Below are 15,347 nucleotides of genomic sequence, written 5' to 3'. Positions count from 1 at the left end.
ATGCAGCATTTTAAAAATAACGGTTGGACCTTGGAAGGTTAAAAATCTATTGTCTATAAACTATGGTCTGTGGTGTGGTGGCATCAGGAGATAGGTGTAATAAAACAACAGCCAGCCATTTGATTGTATATTGTTACAGGGTTCTAACCATAGAAGGTCATCAGATGTTCACTAGTTTCATCTCAGTCCAACCCACTTCACTGAAGTATGTTATAGATCAGGGGTCTCCAACCTTGGCCACTTTAAGACTTGTGGACTTCAACTGCCACAATTCCTCAGCCACCTTTGCTTCGCTGTCTGAGGAATTCTGGGAGTTGAAGTCCACAAGTCTTATTAAAGTGGCCAAGGTTGGAGACCCCTGTTATAGATGAAAAGAGCACTGGATACATCACCAAATGCTCCTGGAGGAAAGAAAGGCATATTTTCAATAATAGGAACCTCGGCCTTCAGCACCAAATTAGATAACAATAGGTTTATATAAACATCTGATTTTTATTCTTTTAAGCTGAATCTGTTGTATTCTCGAAGCTTGGTTGTAAAAGCAGAGTTTTCTTCTCAGTTTCCTGATACCGGATAATACCAACTTCAGTTGGTGGCTGGACTTTGCCATGATTTGTTGAGTATACAACAACTGGCTGAGGTCATGTAACAGCATTCACAGGAAGGAAACTTTGAGTTTAAATTAAGGAAACAACCATGAAGTGGGGAGAAAAAATGGGGCATTTGAACATGAATGCTACAAACCCAACAGAAACAATCAAGAAGCCAACCTCACATTTATTTAGCCTGTTGCATATCCCCAATCCACATGGATTGCAAAATTATAACGTTTAGATTGAATAAACCATGGTTCTGCTGACGTGGCTACCGAGGTTCTGCAAGAACAATTCATTTGTGATTTCTCACTTTTTGAAATAGTGATTGAAATCTGCCTATCTTAAAGTTGCCACGTTTGAGAAATCTTGGTTTAAGATTAATGCAAGGTACAGTCTAACCATTCACACTGTAAGTCAACCTGAAGTTTATATTCCCAGGGCAACGTAACTCGTATCATAGGAATTATTAGAATTCTGCACTGCTTTGTGGGGCGCAGGGCAGCTATGTTGTGTATTGCAATTCCCCCCCACGCAAATTTCCTTAATTGGAGTTTGTGGCTTTGAGACAGAACTGAAAACAACTCACAGCCAAAACAAAGATCGACCCCTCTTGCCTTTCCATTCTCTATAGTCTCAATTCCCGACGCGGGAGGACTAGATCCGGAAGTTCTCTCTGTATCCGCTCCTTCCTGGTTATCTTGCCGCCTCGAATTCCCATAATACCCCGCGCGCGCGCGGCCGCCTTCCTTTTTCCGCCATCTTGCTGCCCTGGTGAGTAACGAGACGCTTTGGGTCCCCGCTAAGATCTGTCCCGCATCGCCTCCATCCCGCCCCTTCGGGCCGTTTGAACGCCGGTTCCGGCAAGCCGGGGCTCCGCTCGATTCGTTTGGCTCCTTCGGAGGGAGCCGCGCGATTCCTGGCCCTGGCGGCGCCGGCCTGAACCCCGGCCGGGGGTTGGTAGTGGTGGTGGCGGCGGCGGCGTCTGGTTAGGAGAGGAATGCCTGGGAGTGGAGCTTGGAAGGCAAGCTGGGGAAGCGAGCTGGGCGTGAGTCGGCGGGACAGGCCTCAGTCGGGAAGGAAGGACGGAGGCCGAGAGGGGCTGGCCCGAACTTCAGAGCCCAGTTCCCTTCCCACTAGGTTAAACACGTGTCGTGTGAACCCAGGATACCCTGGTTAATCAGTCGTGGGAACAGGCTAATGCAGGGCAGTGCAAAGCAGCCCCCTTTAGAACCTTGCTTGGTAGTGGTGGGGTGCTGGAAAAAGGCAATCCTGGTTAGGGAAGCCCCTGTACTAATTTGGGCCAGGAGGCTGGGATTGGGCTGCAGCAGAGCCTGGGTTGGCATTGGGGCTGAGACGCCTTGGATCTCTTGCAGAGTGTGTGGGGGGGGGCAGTCCGGTTTCCCCCCCCCTTAAACCCGTGTCTCAAGTTTGCAACGTGGGCGGGCCCACTTGTTGCCTCAAGTGCCCGTCCTGTGTAGCCATGATGGTTGAGGGCAGAATTAATGGCGCATCTCTTCCATGCTACAGGTGAGGGTTTAGAGGTTGACTTGGCCAATTCAAGGCAAAAGCCTATTGGAAACCCCAGCTATTTGTTTTTGGGGTTTTTTGCAAATCATATTTAGGAGTCTTGTGCCTCCCAGTGCTGAAATTCCGCTTACATCCATGTCAACCCTGCGCATGGATCCATATTGTGTGTTCTCCAAATGTATTGCTGGACAATTCCTCCCAGGATTCCCAAGTTGCATGGTGGTTGTAGTGTGGGAACTTGTAGCGACATGCATCTGGGAGAGATACTAGCTTGGGATGATCTGTGCTCTAGAAGAATATACCAACTGCCCATGATGCTTTGTTTGGCTTTAAGCTTTTTGCAGAAATTTAGGGGGATAAATCCAAAGAATAGGGACCAGAACTTCTCAGTTGCAACTTTTATCCCCAAAACAAATTAAACATTGTGTATATATGCAAAATAATAGCTTTCAACATAGGCAAAACCAGCTCATGCCTCTGGATAAGGAGAAAATTCTGTCTCCTTTCTAAATTTAGTATTTAGTATATGTTTCGGGAAGATATTACCAGTTTAATTCCTGCATTTTATTGTCAATTCATGGAATTCACAGCAAGTTTCTGATAATATCTGCCAAGAAAAAGTTTTACAGTTCTGTTTTAAGTCATCTTGGTTTGTGTTTGAAAAGTTTTCTTTGATCTGTATTAAAAGGAGATGAACAAGATCACGGAATACCTTGTGAAGTCAAGATCTGAAAGCTTTTTTGCATTCAAACTTACGATTGCTGAAATAACAGCTGGATTTAAATAGCTCTCAAGAGTGAGCTAAATTTATATTTTATCCTGGATTGATGCAATTTTTGCAAATAGATATTCACACTTTGGGTTATTTTTGTGTGATGACTTGAAACTTTCTAATGGAGCTTTTTTTAAGTTTTTTTTTTAATAGCATTTTATCTTTTTAGTTTTTTAGTAATTCTGGGTACAAGCCAGCCAAATTTTTAACTGGAGAAAATAAGCAAACTTGTTCCATTAACATTTGTGTAACTGTATCCTTAACTTGAGCTAAATTAGTTTAGTGTAAAATCAGTACTTTAGATGCTGAACATAAAAATTTATAGATAGAATTATTCATTTTAAAAGGAATCAGATGAAAGAGCAACTACTTTGAAGAGAGGTGATTTGGCTTGATAGATCTGTAACATTCTTTGGATGTTTCCTCTGACAATTGAATTTGAATTTACAAATGAATCAAATATTTTCTTAGGAGTTCTGTTTTTTTTTCATGTTTACTCTTTTGAGCTTTATAATATATTATTTGCTGAATTTGGAAGAAAGCCAATTTGTTTTGTAAGTTAGCTGGGCCTTAGTGTGAAAAGTTGCAACCCAAACAGGACCATCTCCTTCATTCAACACTATTAATGAAATTACATTTAATGTATCTGCTGAATTCACTGCTTTGTTGTCTGCAACATACTTCTTGGGGGTTACACAGGTAATGCATGTAATTCATTGTATCACCTGTCATAAAAACAAGGACAAATCGGCTGAAAAACAACTTCTATCCCAGGCCAGTAGCTCTTTTGCATTCTGCTGTATAGTGCAGTGTTGGTGCGGTGTTGCGGGTTTTCGCTTCAATGTGTGGAGGGTGAAGGATGTGTGTTTGTGTTTATTTTCACGGTCATGATGCGCACTGAAGATGGTGTTTGATTTTGTTGTACGAGGTGCAATGACAATAAAGTAAACTAAACATTTCTAAAGCCTTCATGTGTCCAAATAGTGGAATTTTGAATAATCTTGCAATGTTTTGTGTTGCGCTGAACATAAGTAAACAACCTATTAAACCAATGTTTCTTAAACTTTTTTTCTCTCAGGAATCCTTTCCACTTTTAAAAATTATGGAGGACCCCCCCCCCCAAAAAAAAGAGTTTATTTTGTGTGTGTGTGTGTGTGTGTATGCATGCATTTGCTGTCACTACTGCTTCTCAGCGGTTGTTCAATGGGATTTTAATGATCAGTGGAGGCTGGCAAATAATTTTGAATTCGTAAAACCTTGAGAGGGTCTTGGGGGATCCCAGAGATCCTCAGGCCACCCTGTGTTAAAAGCATCACTTGCAATTCCAGAATCCTAACAAGCTCTCAAAATGTTTTTGTGTTATTTTCGCAGGCATCATGGTGCGCATGAATGTTCTGGCCGATGCTCTTAAAAGCATCAACAATGCAGAGAAACGTGGAAAGCGTCAAGTTCTCATCAGGCCATGCTCCAAAGTAATCGTCCGGTTCTTAACTGTGATGATGAAACACGGTAAGTACCAGGGCGTTCAAACTCCAACGTGTAACATTTGGGAAAATACTCGCCCTTGTATGTTACCTGGGGCTGTTAGAAATGGTCCGAAATCGTCAACCTTTGGGTTGGGAAGACTGAACTTGTTAAATGGGTTGCCCCTAATTTTACAACTGCTTTTGTCATAGCTGTTTATTGAATCATCCCCTTGTTAAGTGAATCCGGCTTCCCTCAAATGGCGATCACGTGTCCTCAGGAGGATGCAACCATCGTAAATATCTGCCAGTTGCCAGGCACCCAAATTTTTGATCATGTAGAGATGCTGCGCTGATCATAAGTGCAAGGACGAAATTGTAAATCGCTTTTTTCAGCGCCTGTGTAGCTTTGAACAGTTGTTAAATGAGTGGCTGTAAGTCAAGAAACTACCTGTATTGGTATCTGTAAGTTATTAAATTTCTGGTGATCTTTTATGAGGTCTTACAAGCAGGGATTTGAACTTAGACCTTAGAATAGAATAGAGCTGGAAGGGACCTTGGAGCTCTTCTAGTCCAGGAGAAGCTATACTATTTCAGATAAGTGACTGTCTAGTCTCTTCTTAAAAACCTCCCACGATTTCTGAAGGCAAGCTATTACACTGGTTAATTGTCCTCGCTGTTAGTTTCCAACCCTTGTTTCTTGTCCTGCCTTCTGGTGCTTTGGAGAATAATTTGACTCCCTCTTCTTTGTGGCAGCCCCTCAAATACTGGAATACTGCTATCATGTCGCCCTTAATTCCTCTTTTCTTTAGACAAACCCAAATCCTGAAGGCGTTCTTCATACGTTTGGGCTTCATGACCCAATCTGGTATTAGCCTGTACTCTAGAGCGGATCTCGCTACCTTGAGTAATGCTACTGTGAAATGATAAATGATTGGGTTTGTTTCACCCCAAATAGTACCCAGTGTTTCAAGTTCTCAATTTGGATGAAGACGTTGAAAGTAACGGATTGCGTGTTCTTTCATTCACAGGCTACATAGGTGAATTTGAGATCATCGATGACCACAGAGCTGGGAAAATTGTTGTGAATCTCACAGGCAGGCTTAACAAGGTAGGAATTCAAGCTAGGTTCGGATTGAATGTTGGGAAGAAGTACATTTTTTCCCCGTCTTTAAATTTATTTCACTTGGAGGAAACGTCCTACCGTGAAGCATAATTTTTTTGTCTGTGTATCACTACAATGTGGTCCATTGGATTTGAAGCTTTTTGCCCTTGTGCTTTGACCTAAAAGAACAGTAGGTCCACCTCACCTTCAGATGTAAAAGAACAAATCACACCCACAGGGAAGACATGGACAGCAAGGTGAAGGGCATGTTATAGCCACTTCCATAAATTACCTGTGTAAAATTGTGTGGCTTCTTGCCATTAGCAAAAGGCAAGAACAGATCTCCTAGCCTGGATTCATAGCATCGGTTCCTAACGTTCCTTAGACAAGGAGTCGCCAACCTTTTGGATCTCAGGGACCACCAAACTCATCATTTTAAATCCCGCGGACCAGAGACCCTGGGGAAAAAAAATCCCAGGGTCTTTAACAGCTCTGAAGCCTGGAGAAAGGTGGCTGGGTTTCACAGGATTATTGGAAACGTTTCTTTTACTAAGTAACGGACTGCCCAGAAAAACTGAGGCGACGTGTTTATATGGAAAATGCCCAGGACGGTTAGGAGACAAATCTTTCACAACTTCATCTGTGAATTCTGCATTTTCTGAGTCAGATACAAGAGAGTGATTGCTTTTTCTAGTTTCCCATAAAGGTCAAATGAAACAGCTCCAGCGATAAATTTTGAGTTCTGTGCTGGATTATTAGAATGATAAATCTGTTTAATCTAGGCAGGCATTCTTGCTTCTCCTGTGCATGAGCAAACATGAATTCTGGATAGGTTTTTTGATATAACTTGTAGAAGCCAGCCTCTCCCCCCCCTCTTTTTTTTTTTTTTTGATTGAGGTTCTCATAACTGGAAGACTTTCTTAGACAGCCCTGTTTGTGTCAGAGATTTGTTTTTAAGAAGGTTGAAACAAATAGCGTTTCTCCCAACGTTGGTTTGGCTCTCTTCCTGGAGAATTGCTAGTCTTGTCAAATTCAGTGCCGGTTACTGACTTGCCTCGGTTCTACTCATTTTGGTACAAATCAAAATTCATTCTGTTCATTTGTCACAAAGTTCTGAATTCTTAACTGGGGTAGCTCCAATGCGGCTGTAGCTGTGGGCTCTTATCACCCAAATTAAGCCCTCAAAGCAAAATCCTTTTTTTCAGAGCAAAAGGAAAATCATAAAACGATTTGAGGCGGTCGTAACTGCTCCTCTTTTCCCCTCCTGTTGTTGTTGTTGTTTTAAATAGTTTGCTAGAGGAAGAATCCCATGAAAATCCTGCTGCTTTGTGATCCCGAGCTAGTTTTAAACCTAGCACCGAGCTGTTTCTTCCTGGTGTTGGAAAGATTTTATTTGCGTTCTTACGGATCCTTCATTTCGCGTTGGAAGTCTTCGGCTATAGGTTCCTCGAGTCAGAAATGGAGAGTGTGGGGTCTTGCTCGCCAGGGGAAACGGGAGTCCAGGTGCTTTTTAGGCTGTGAGGCCCACCCAGCAAGCTCCTTTAGCCCCTGCGTGACCTTTTCTGTTGGTGCAAGCAGGAGGTTGCGGCCCCCTTATCTTTTCTTGCCCAGACGAACCACCAGGATTGCAGTATCAAGGTAAAACATTTCCCCCGTCCAGTCATACCTGACTCTAGGGGGCAGTGCTGATCTCTGTTTCTTAGCTAAGGGAGCCAGCCTGGTCCAAAGACACATCCCTGCTCATGTGGACGGCATGACTGTATACCAAGGTGCTGTTACTTTCCCACTGAAGTGGTGGTACCTGTTTACCTGCTTGCGTCGGCAGGCTTTCGGGGAGCTCAAGCCATCATGCGGCACTCGGGTCTCGAACCTGGGCTGCCCGCTTTCCAGCCGAAAAGCTCAGCATCTTTAACTGTTGAGCCATTCGCTTTTCTTGCCAGAACGATTCTCCGGGATTGCAACAGACGCCTCTGCAATTCTGAACCCTCCTTTTGGCCACGCTTGGGCCTGGAGGGAGAGCAGAGTTTGGGTCAGTGCCCAGTTCCTAAGAGACGCCTTCCATACCCCTGCAGGGTTGGCCTTGGGAAGGGAAGGTTAATTGCTTTTCAGGCTGCCCGGAGTGAGAGAGAGAAGGGCAGCTATCATGCCAGTAAATGCCCCCTCTGATTCTCTCTCCTGACAGAAGCAAACAGTCCTGCAGTAGCTTTTAAGTCTCCTTGGTGTCGCATGGTTCCTTTCCCTCAAATTGCAGGCCGGCTCGCTTGTGGATTTAGGAGGCTAAAAGCACAGCTGCGTGCTTAAAGCTAGAAACAAAAGGATTTTGTGCTTCACAGTTTTCTTCTCGGTGTCAGGGTGTTGCAGAGTTTATTCTGCTTTAAATCCAGCATCTTTAGAGCTAGAGTCATGGGGCTTTGTAATTTCATATCCCATTAATATTCAGTGGCTGTGTAGAACTCTGTTGTGAGTTGGTGTGGGTGGCTGAGTGATGTCTGGGTTCTCCCCCCCCCTCCCCCAATAATTGCTGAGTGGGGATGAAAGAGTCAGAATTGGAAAGGATTTTCTACCGACGCAGGAATCCACAGATCAGAGGTCTTCAAACTTGGCAACTTTAAGGTTTGTGGACTTCCAACTGCCAGAATTGCAAAGCTGGCTGGAGAAGTCTGGGAGTTGGAAGTCCACAAGTCTTAAAGTCGCCAAGTTTGGGGACCCCTGCTTCAGATCATTGCAGTCAAGTGTCTGTCCAAATCTTTTTTTTTTTTTTTTAAGAAAACCAGTTTTCTCCAGAGTACCTACCGGTCCAGGAGGCAGCATGTACTGCTCTTAATCTCTCTCGTTATTCAAGACATTCATTCTGATTTTGAGTTTGAATCCTGCTGAGGCCATTGTTTCTTGTCATACTCTCGAGCACCACAGCAAATAAATACATTTTAAAAATTTATTTACTCACACCAGTTGAGTAATAGTATAGTTGCCCATTGTAACAAGTGATTCTGCTCAGCGAACAATGCCAACTAAAAACTGCACGAGTACGAAAATCAAAACACAGCAGTTGAGTGCAATGTCACAGTCCAAAGTTAGTAGAATAGAAACGTTATCGATCTAGTCATTTGACCCTATCAAAAATATAAAAGGAATACAGATAGAAACAATCAGAATACGTTCATAGTTAAGTCATTGCCCCTCTGATCTAAATATTTTGGAATGGCCCTTGAAATAAAGAACACGGTTTTTACTAGTGATAGACACAGGTTTGTTCCCTGTAAAAAGAATTCAAATACAGCCAAAAGACACAGTCGTTTCCCACACAAGTCTGGGCACATTGTCGGAAGGCAAATGTTCCATTATGGCAGAAAGGGCACACCTGGTTCCACACCACCTGGCATCCCTTAGTTGACAGGACCCAAAGCATGCCCACCTTGCTGGACCGGTTTGACAGGTATAAACAACTGGGGAAAGCCAGGCCCTCAGTAACCTGGTCCCAAGCTATAGAGAGCTTTACAGGTGAACCCCAGCACCTTGACTTGCACCCTAAGGTACAATGGCAACCAGTGCATCTTAGGCTGTAGTGGTGTTAAACATGTGCCAAGTAACCAGCATCGTTGCTTACCTGTGTTGCCGCCTTAAGGCCCAAACCTGAATTTGTTCCGTTATATTTATATCCATAAATAAATAACTTTCCAGGTATACGTGCTCCATTTCTGCCCTTTTTCCGTCCCCTTGTCCGTTGCGTTACAACTGCTTCTGAAAGCATCTGGGTAGGGCAGAAGAGGGAAAGGCTGTGTGAGGGTTTAAGCCTAGCTCTGAGGCCACAGCCTTCACAGGACAGTACAAAACAATGGCGTAAGCCACACAACGCGGGCCCCAGTATCAATCATCTTCCTTGCTTTCTTCCTGTTTGGACAGTGTGGTGTGATCAGTCCCAGATTCGATGTCCAGCTGAAAGACTTGGAAAAGTGGCAGAACAACCTGCTGCCTTCACGTCAGTTCGGGTAAGCATGAGTCAGAAAAAACCAACAACCCAAATTCGTTGAGAGAAACGAAAATGCCGAAAGATGGGAAGGTGGTCTGTGTTGTTTTGAACCCTGCCTTTTGCTGCTCCTGTCGTCGTTCCGGCTTCCGGTGAAAACTACACGGAGAGCAAAAATGGCACTCTTGGCGTCTTAAAAACCGGTGTCGACTCTGTGTGGTTATAACACGTCTCAAGCTTTCCGTTTTAAATTCGAGCTGAGCTCCGTTAAAGCTGGCCTGTTCCAACTCAGCTCTAGTCATGCACCGTTGGCAGAACTGGAATGGGCAAGCAAGCTTTCCGCTTATTTTACTCTCACGCTTGCAAGAAATGGGTTTCACAAATTTAAAATATGCAGTTGGTTTGCACTGCTAGAATGAGCAAGGGTGTTTGGCTGTTTTAAGGGGTTGGCTGTCGTTTACTGATTTTTTTGTCGTTTACAAAAAATCTTCTGCATGGGGCAGAAGCAGGTGTGTCTGATGGTTGGAGTTACAGGGGCAATGGGCAAAATTGAGCTTATATTGGGAATAAATTGAGAGCCGGTTTAGGCTCAAAAGCAGCTGGGTGACTTTGGGCCAATCACCAGGAAACTCTTTGAGTTCTAGTCCCACCAAAGGCACAGTAGCTGGGTGACTTTGAGCCAGTTCTTCTCTCAACCCAACCCAACCCACCTCACAGGGTTGTTGTGCGGAAATTAAGAGGAAGTTTTGTTAGATAAGTTCACTGCTTTGAATTGTAAAAATAAAAGATGGGTACAAATGAATAATGTGCAGTTAGATCCCTTAAAGCTTATCAAAAGCAATGGAATAGAATAGAATAGAATACGGATTAGAATTAGAATAGAATAGAATAGAATAGAATACGGAATAGAATTAGAATTAGAATAGAATAGAATAGAATACGGAATAGAATACGGAATAGAATTAGAATAAAATACGGAATACAGTACAGAATAGAATACGGAATAGAATTAGAGTAGAATAGAATAGAATTAGAATACTTTATTGGCCAAGTGTGACTGAACACGTAAGGAATTTGTCTTTGGTGCATAAGCTCACATTGTACATACTTTATGTATCTGTTTTGACTTTTTTTCCCCGGCCAAAATTGGAGAATTTAATTGCCAAAGAAGAATTTGCGGTCCCATTTAAGGCACCACCAACTGGGGTGCATTAGAGGGTCTGCAACATGGGCACCAGTGAATGTATGCAGCCCTGCGGCAGACCTTTACTCTTCTAGTGGGATCGGCTCTTCCAAGACAGTCATGATTCTGTTGCTCAGGAATAAACTGCAGGCCACATTTTCCACCAGCATCTTCCTCCTCTCTTAACAGGTACATTGTCCTGACCACATCAGCTGGCATCATGGATCACGAGGAAGCGAGGCGAAAGCATACAGGAGGGAAAATCCTGGGTTTCTTTTTCTAAACTTGTAAAAAAAAAAAGCAGACAAATTAATAAATTGTTCAAAAGGACTCTTTGAAGCCAGTGTCTTGAAGTGAATCCTTATGGGTCAGTATTCCACAAGTGCCTAGAATATTTTTCTCTTTTAATGTGTCACCCTGCCCAAAGTAATCCTGTTTTTTAGATAATAGCAGTGACCGTACAAGATGCCAAAGTAAATCCGTGCCTTGGATTTTAATGTACTTTATGCAGCCATTGGTATTATTCTTCACCGTGGTGTTTGCAAGAAGGACGATTCGAGCACTGAACTTAAAACATGCTCTGCTCTCTCTCTGCATAATGGTCTGTCTGGGAAGCAAGCCCCAAAGTTAAGTATTCCTCTGTATTCACATTTTTCCATGTTTTCTGGCAACGCTCCTTGCATTTGCGATTTTCTCCTTCCTGATGGAGGCCCACAGGGAAAAAAAATGGATTGTATTTCTTAATTTTTTTTATTATCTCAGGTTTCTTTTTCTGATTTAAACTGAAACTTGTGATAGGAAATTTATTTGGAACAGTATACGGATTGTTCTTGGATGTGGGATTGGTGTTTCCATATCTTCTTTCTTTGTGATGTATTTGTAACCAAAATGAGAGTGAGTTTTAACTTTTCAGCATATACTAAATTTCGTTGCTTTTCTTATAACTCGAGCGAAGTTTTTCACAGAACGAGCCTCCCTCATCATCTCAGGTGTCCATCAATGTCCACTCTGTTCTGTATCCTACTATACAGGTAGTCCTCGGCTTACAACAATTCGTTTAGTGACCGCAACGGCAACAACACTGAAAAAAGTGATTTATGACACTTGGGTCCATTGCAGCATCCCCATGGTCATGTGATCAGAATACCAGATTTGGAAGGGACCTTGGAGGTCTTCTAGACCAACCCCCTCCCTCCCTACTCAGACAGGAAACCCTATATATATATACCATTTCAGACAAATGGTTGTCCGTATTCAGATGTTTTGGCAGCTCTGGTTGTTTTTTACGATGGTTGCAGCATCCTGGGTGTCGTGTGTTAGTGTTTGGGGATAAACCCCCAAGCAGAGTATGCAGCAGCAGTCAAGCCAGGCAGGCAAATGAGAGAGAGAGTGGGCCCAAGAGTATACACACACTGGAGACAAAAACACTGTTTGTGGTTTTAAAATAGTTATTTAATACACACAGAGATTAAGAAGTGTCATTCAGTCCATATATCATTATCCAGTATATCTATCCAGTTATCAAGTCCATTAACAGTAAATACAATGTCTTTATCTGCTTGTAAATTTTCTCCTCCCGATACCTTTCTCTCAAAGACAACGCTGAATCCACAGCTCACCAAGCAAACAGTCTTTGTGTTCAGTTGAAATGGTATCTGGCACAGTAGCCTCCAAAAGCAAGCAGACGTTCCAAAACAGCAGGCAGCAGACCAGGAACAGAACCAGGTGCATCCAGAAGCAGGGTCTATTACGTTTCCCTTCCTACCTATATTGCTGCCTGCAACCGCACCCACAATGACATTGCAGTTTCTTGTGCTTAAAGCTACAAAACACTTAATCCTAGGTTTACATATTTATTCAACCCAAACCTGGTTGGTGTATCCATATACCCAACATCGTGTGATTCCTTTTCAGCTTCACTTCACAACGGTGTGACTAACTTTAACTGCAGTGATTCGCTTAAAAGCACTGGCACTTAAACACACTTTCCTTAGTGACAGAAATTTTGGGCTCTATTGTTGTATGTTGGGGATTACCTGTATTATACTCTAGTTCAGGGGTCGCCAACCTTTTGGATCTCAGGGACCACCAAACTCATAATTTTAAACCCTGCAGACCAGAGACTGGGAAAATCCCCCAAAAAGTCTGCAGGAAAATTCCCCACCCCGTTTTCCTACCGATCAATCATTCTTTATTTGGGATCGCAGGATATCATCTCCAGCTCCTTTCTCAGGGAGGGAGGGAGAGAGAGAGACTTTTGGCTTCGTGCAAGGAAAACAGCAGAAGCAGCAGAAGTCTTTCTTTCTCTCCCCCAAACTCCCCAGAAATGAGTCTTTGTGAGACTTGTGCCGGCTCAACTTCTTGGAGCAGGATGCCTTGCAGGGTCCCAAAGACTCATTTCTAGCGGAGTTTGGGGGAGAAAAAGACTTGCTGCTTTCCTTGCGTGCAGCCAAAAGCAGAAGCCGAAAGAAGCAGCTTAGCGGCCAGGCGATGCACATGGGACTAGTCCTTGCCCCCCCCTCCCCTCACTACCTCATGTTTGCAATGCAAGTGACCCCAAGCCTTGCAGGCCATGTGGGCGGTGTAGCCTTGTGTTCCCGCGCAGCCTGGATGAATTGCTTTGGATGTGACATTTCTCTGCGGACCACCAAAATTTTCTCACGGGCCACCAGTGGTCCCCGACCCACTGTTTGGCGACCGCTGCTCTAGTTCAGTTTTTCTCACTCTTGGCAACTCTTAAGATAATGTGGACTTCAACTCCCAGAGTTCTCCTGCTAGAATCCCCTCCCACCCACTCTTTTATCAGTAAGAAAAGCTCTGAGATGTGTGAGTGAAAAGAATTCACATCCCAGCAGAGGGCGCGCTTGGCCTCCAAGAGGCTCAAATGGTTTGGTCGAAACTTTTTTCACTGTTTTCCTAAATCTGGTATGATGTCCAAGACCCCAGAGGCTCAAAAAGACAAAAGTGTCAAAGAGTTGTTAGGTGTTTTAACTCCTGGGTTGAAATGCTGTGCAAAATGAATGCGGTTTTGAATGTCCATATTTCCAAAAGTCCTCCCAAAGTTTGTCAGATACCTGTCAGCTTTACCCAGGTGTTCTCCAAATCGGGTAAGAATTACCCAGCCATCTGACTTCCATGATAAGTGTGGGGCTTTGTAAGTCCTAGGTTGTCTGGAAAACTTGTTTGGAGTAGTGGGTAAGTTTACAAGTTTGCCGACAATGGCACATTGTACCGATGCTTTTGAACTTTGGTGAAGAATTCTCCCGAGAACATCACGTCGTCCTCCCTAGCCAAGAAAGCCGATGGATCATCGGAGACAAGCCAGCGCTCTTCATTTGAGGAAAAGAGGATCCGGCTCGTCTTACTAAAGACAAGTGCGAAGATCCACCTCTGCGGAAAAAGTGAAAGGAAAGAGAAACGGCAGCAAATCGGACGAATCCGATGCATATACCCCACGCATGTATCTTTGAAAGACCCGCAGACCAATCTGGAGAGAGAGACCATCCTGAAGAAAAGCCTTTAAAAGAATAAAATATAAGAATAAGAATAAAATAAAATTCATGATGGGATCGAAATAATGGCACATTAAAGTCCATGCGCTGGAAACGAAGACTAATGGCTCCGGGTGTTGTTTTGCTCATCTGTTTTAATGCCGTTTGTCCAATAATGAGTTATCTTTATCCTGTAACCGATCTACAGTTGAACCAAACCCTGAACGTTTTAGCCAGCAAGACTGCATGATAGCATCAAGGAAACGTGAGTCTGTTCTATATCAAGGTTGACTCAGCCTTCCATCCTTCCGAGGTTGGTAAAATGAGGGTGCAGATTGTTTGGAGCAATAGGCTGACTCTGTAAACCGCTTAGGGCTTGTAAAAGCACTGAAGCGGTGTACAAATATTTAAGTGTGTGCCCCTTCCTTCCTTCCTTCCTTCCTTCCTTCCTCCCTCCCTCCCTCCCTCCCTCCCATCCTCCCTCCCTTCCTTCCTTCCTTCCTTCCTCCCTCCCTCCCTCCCATCCTTCCTCCCTCCCTCCCTTCCTTCCTTCCTTCCTTCCTCCCTCCCTCCCTCCCTCCCTCCCATCCTTCCTCCCTCCCTCCCTCTCCCTTCCTTCCTTCCTTCCTTCCTTCCTCCCTCCCTCCCTCCCATCCTTCCTCCCTCCCTTCCTTCCTTCCTTCCTTCCTTCCTTCCTTCCTTCCTTCCTTCCTTCCTCCCTCCCTCCCTCCCTCCCTCCCTCCCATCCTTCCTTCCTTCCTTCCTTCCTTCCTTCCTTCCTTCCTTCCTTCCTTCCTTCCTTCCTTCCTTCCTTCCTTGTTCTAGGCTGCTTCTCTCCTTGGATTAGTTTCCATCCATTGCTTCTTGTCCTGCCTTCAGGTGCTTTGGAGGATAGATCTACCCCCTCTTCCCTGGGACAGCCCTTCAAGTACTGAAGATTGCTCTCATGTCACACCTAGTCCTTCTCTTCCTTTAGAATAGACAAACCTAGTTCCCTAGTTGGGGTGGTAGAACGTGCCTCTGAGGCAATTTCGAACAGCCAAGGTTTTGTTGTCCTGGCTGCCATCTTGATTATTTTTTTTGACTCCCCCAGCAAATCCTCCCCCTTAACACGCCTGTTAAACTTCCCCAAATTTGCAGCAGGCCAACCAACCACCCTTGATTCCCATGGCACACAACAAACAGACACACATACATGTGGGAATGTGTACATATACCATTCTCCAGATGTGGCGGACTCTAG

The 15,347-nt window shown here is 44.1% G+C and overlaps 1 protein-coding gene across 2 annotated transcripts; it reads left to right on the top strand.

Moving 5' to 3' along the window:
* The first annotated feature begins 1,233 nt into the window (after nucleotides 1-1,233).
* RPS15A (ribosomal protein S15a) lies at nucleotides 1,234-10,943 on the top strand. Of its 2 annotated transcripts, none has more exons than XM_026704252.2 (5): nucleotides 1,234-1,367; nucleotides 4,267-4,404; nucleotides 5,390-5,469; nucleotides 9,367-9,452; nucleotides 10,803-10,943. In XM_026704252.2, exons 2-5 carry the CDS (start codon nucleotides 4,272-4,274, stop codon nucleotides 10,894-10,896), a joined length of 393 nt encoding a protein of 130 aa, XP_026560037.1. In that variant the 5' UTR covers nucleotides 1,234-1,367; nucleotides 4,267-4,271; the 3' UTR covers nucleotides 10,897-10,943. The 2 variants fall into 2 exon arrangements, with proteins under 2 accessions (XP_026560037.1, XP_087798218.1); XM_087942092.1 differs by having other exon boundaries at nucleotides 1,362-1,617.
* The last annotated feature ends 4,404 nt before the right edge of the window (nucleotides 10,944-15,347 follow it).

This window comes from Pseudonaja textilis, chromosome 14 (assembly GCF_049901715.1).
Source record: "Pseudonaja textilis isolate UNSWEBS1 chromosome 14, rPseTex1.2, whole genome shotgun sequence".
In the NCBI taxonomy this organism is placed as follows: Eukaryota; Metazoa; Chordata; class Lepidosauria; order Squamata; family Elapidae; genus Pseudonaja; species Pseudonaja textilis.
This window is presented reverse-complemented; position numbering and strand designations above follow the sequence as displayed.

Bases quoted from the DNA above. Each gene is read 5' to 3' on its own strand.
- RPS15A (XM_026704252.2), top strand. From the start codon at position 4,272: ATGGTGCGCATGAATGTTCTGGCCGATGCTCTTAAAAGCATCAACAAT. The intron at 4,405-5,389 runs GTAAGTACCAGG...TTTCATTCACAG, and splicing joins AACTGTGATGATGAAACACG to GCTACATAGGTGAATTTGAG. The intron at 5,470-9,366 runs GTAGGAATTCAA...CTGTTTGGACAG, and splicing joins TCACAGGCAGGCTTAACAAG to TGTGGTGTGATCAGTCCCAG.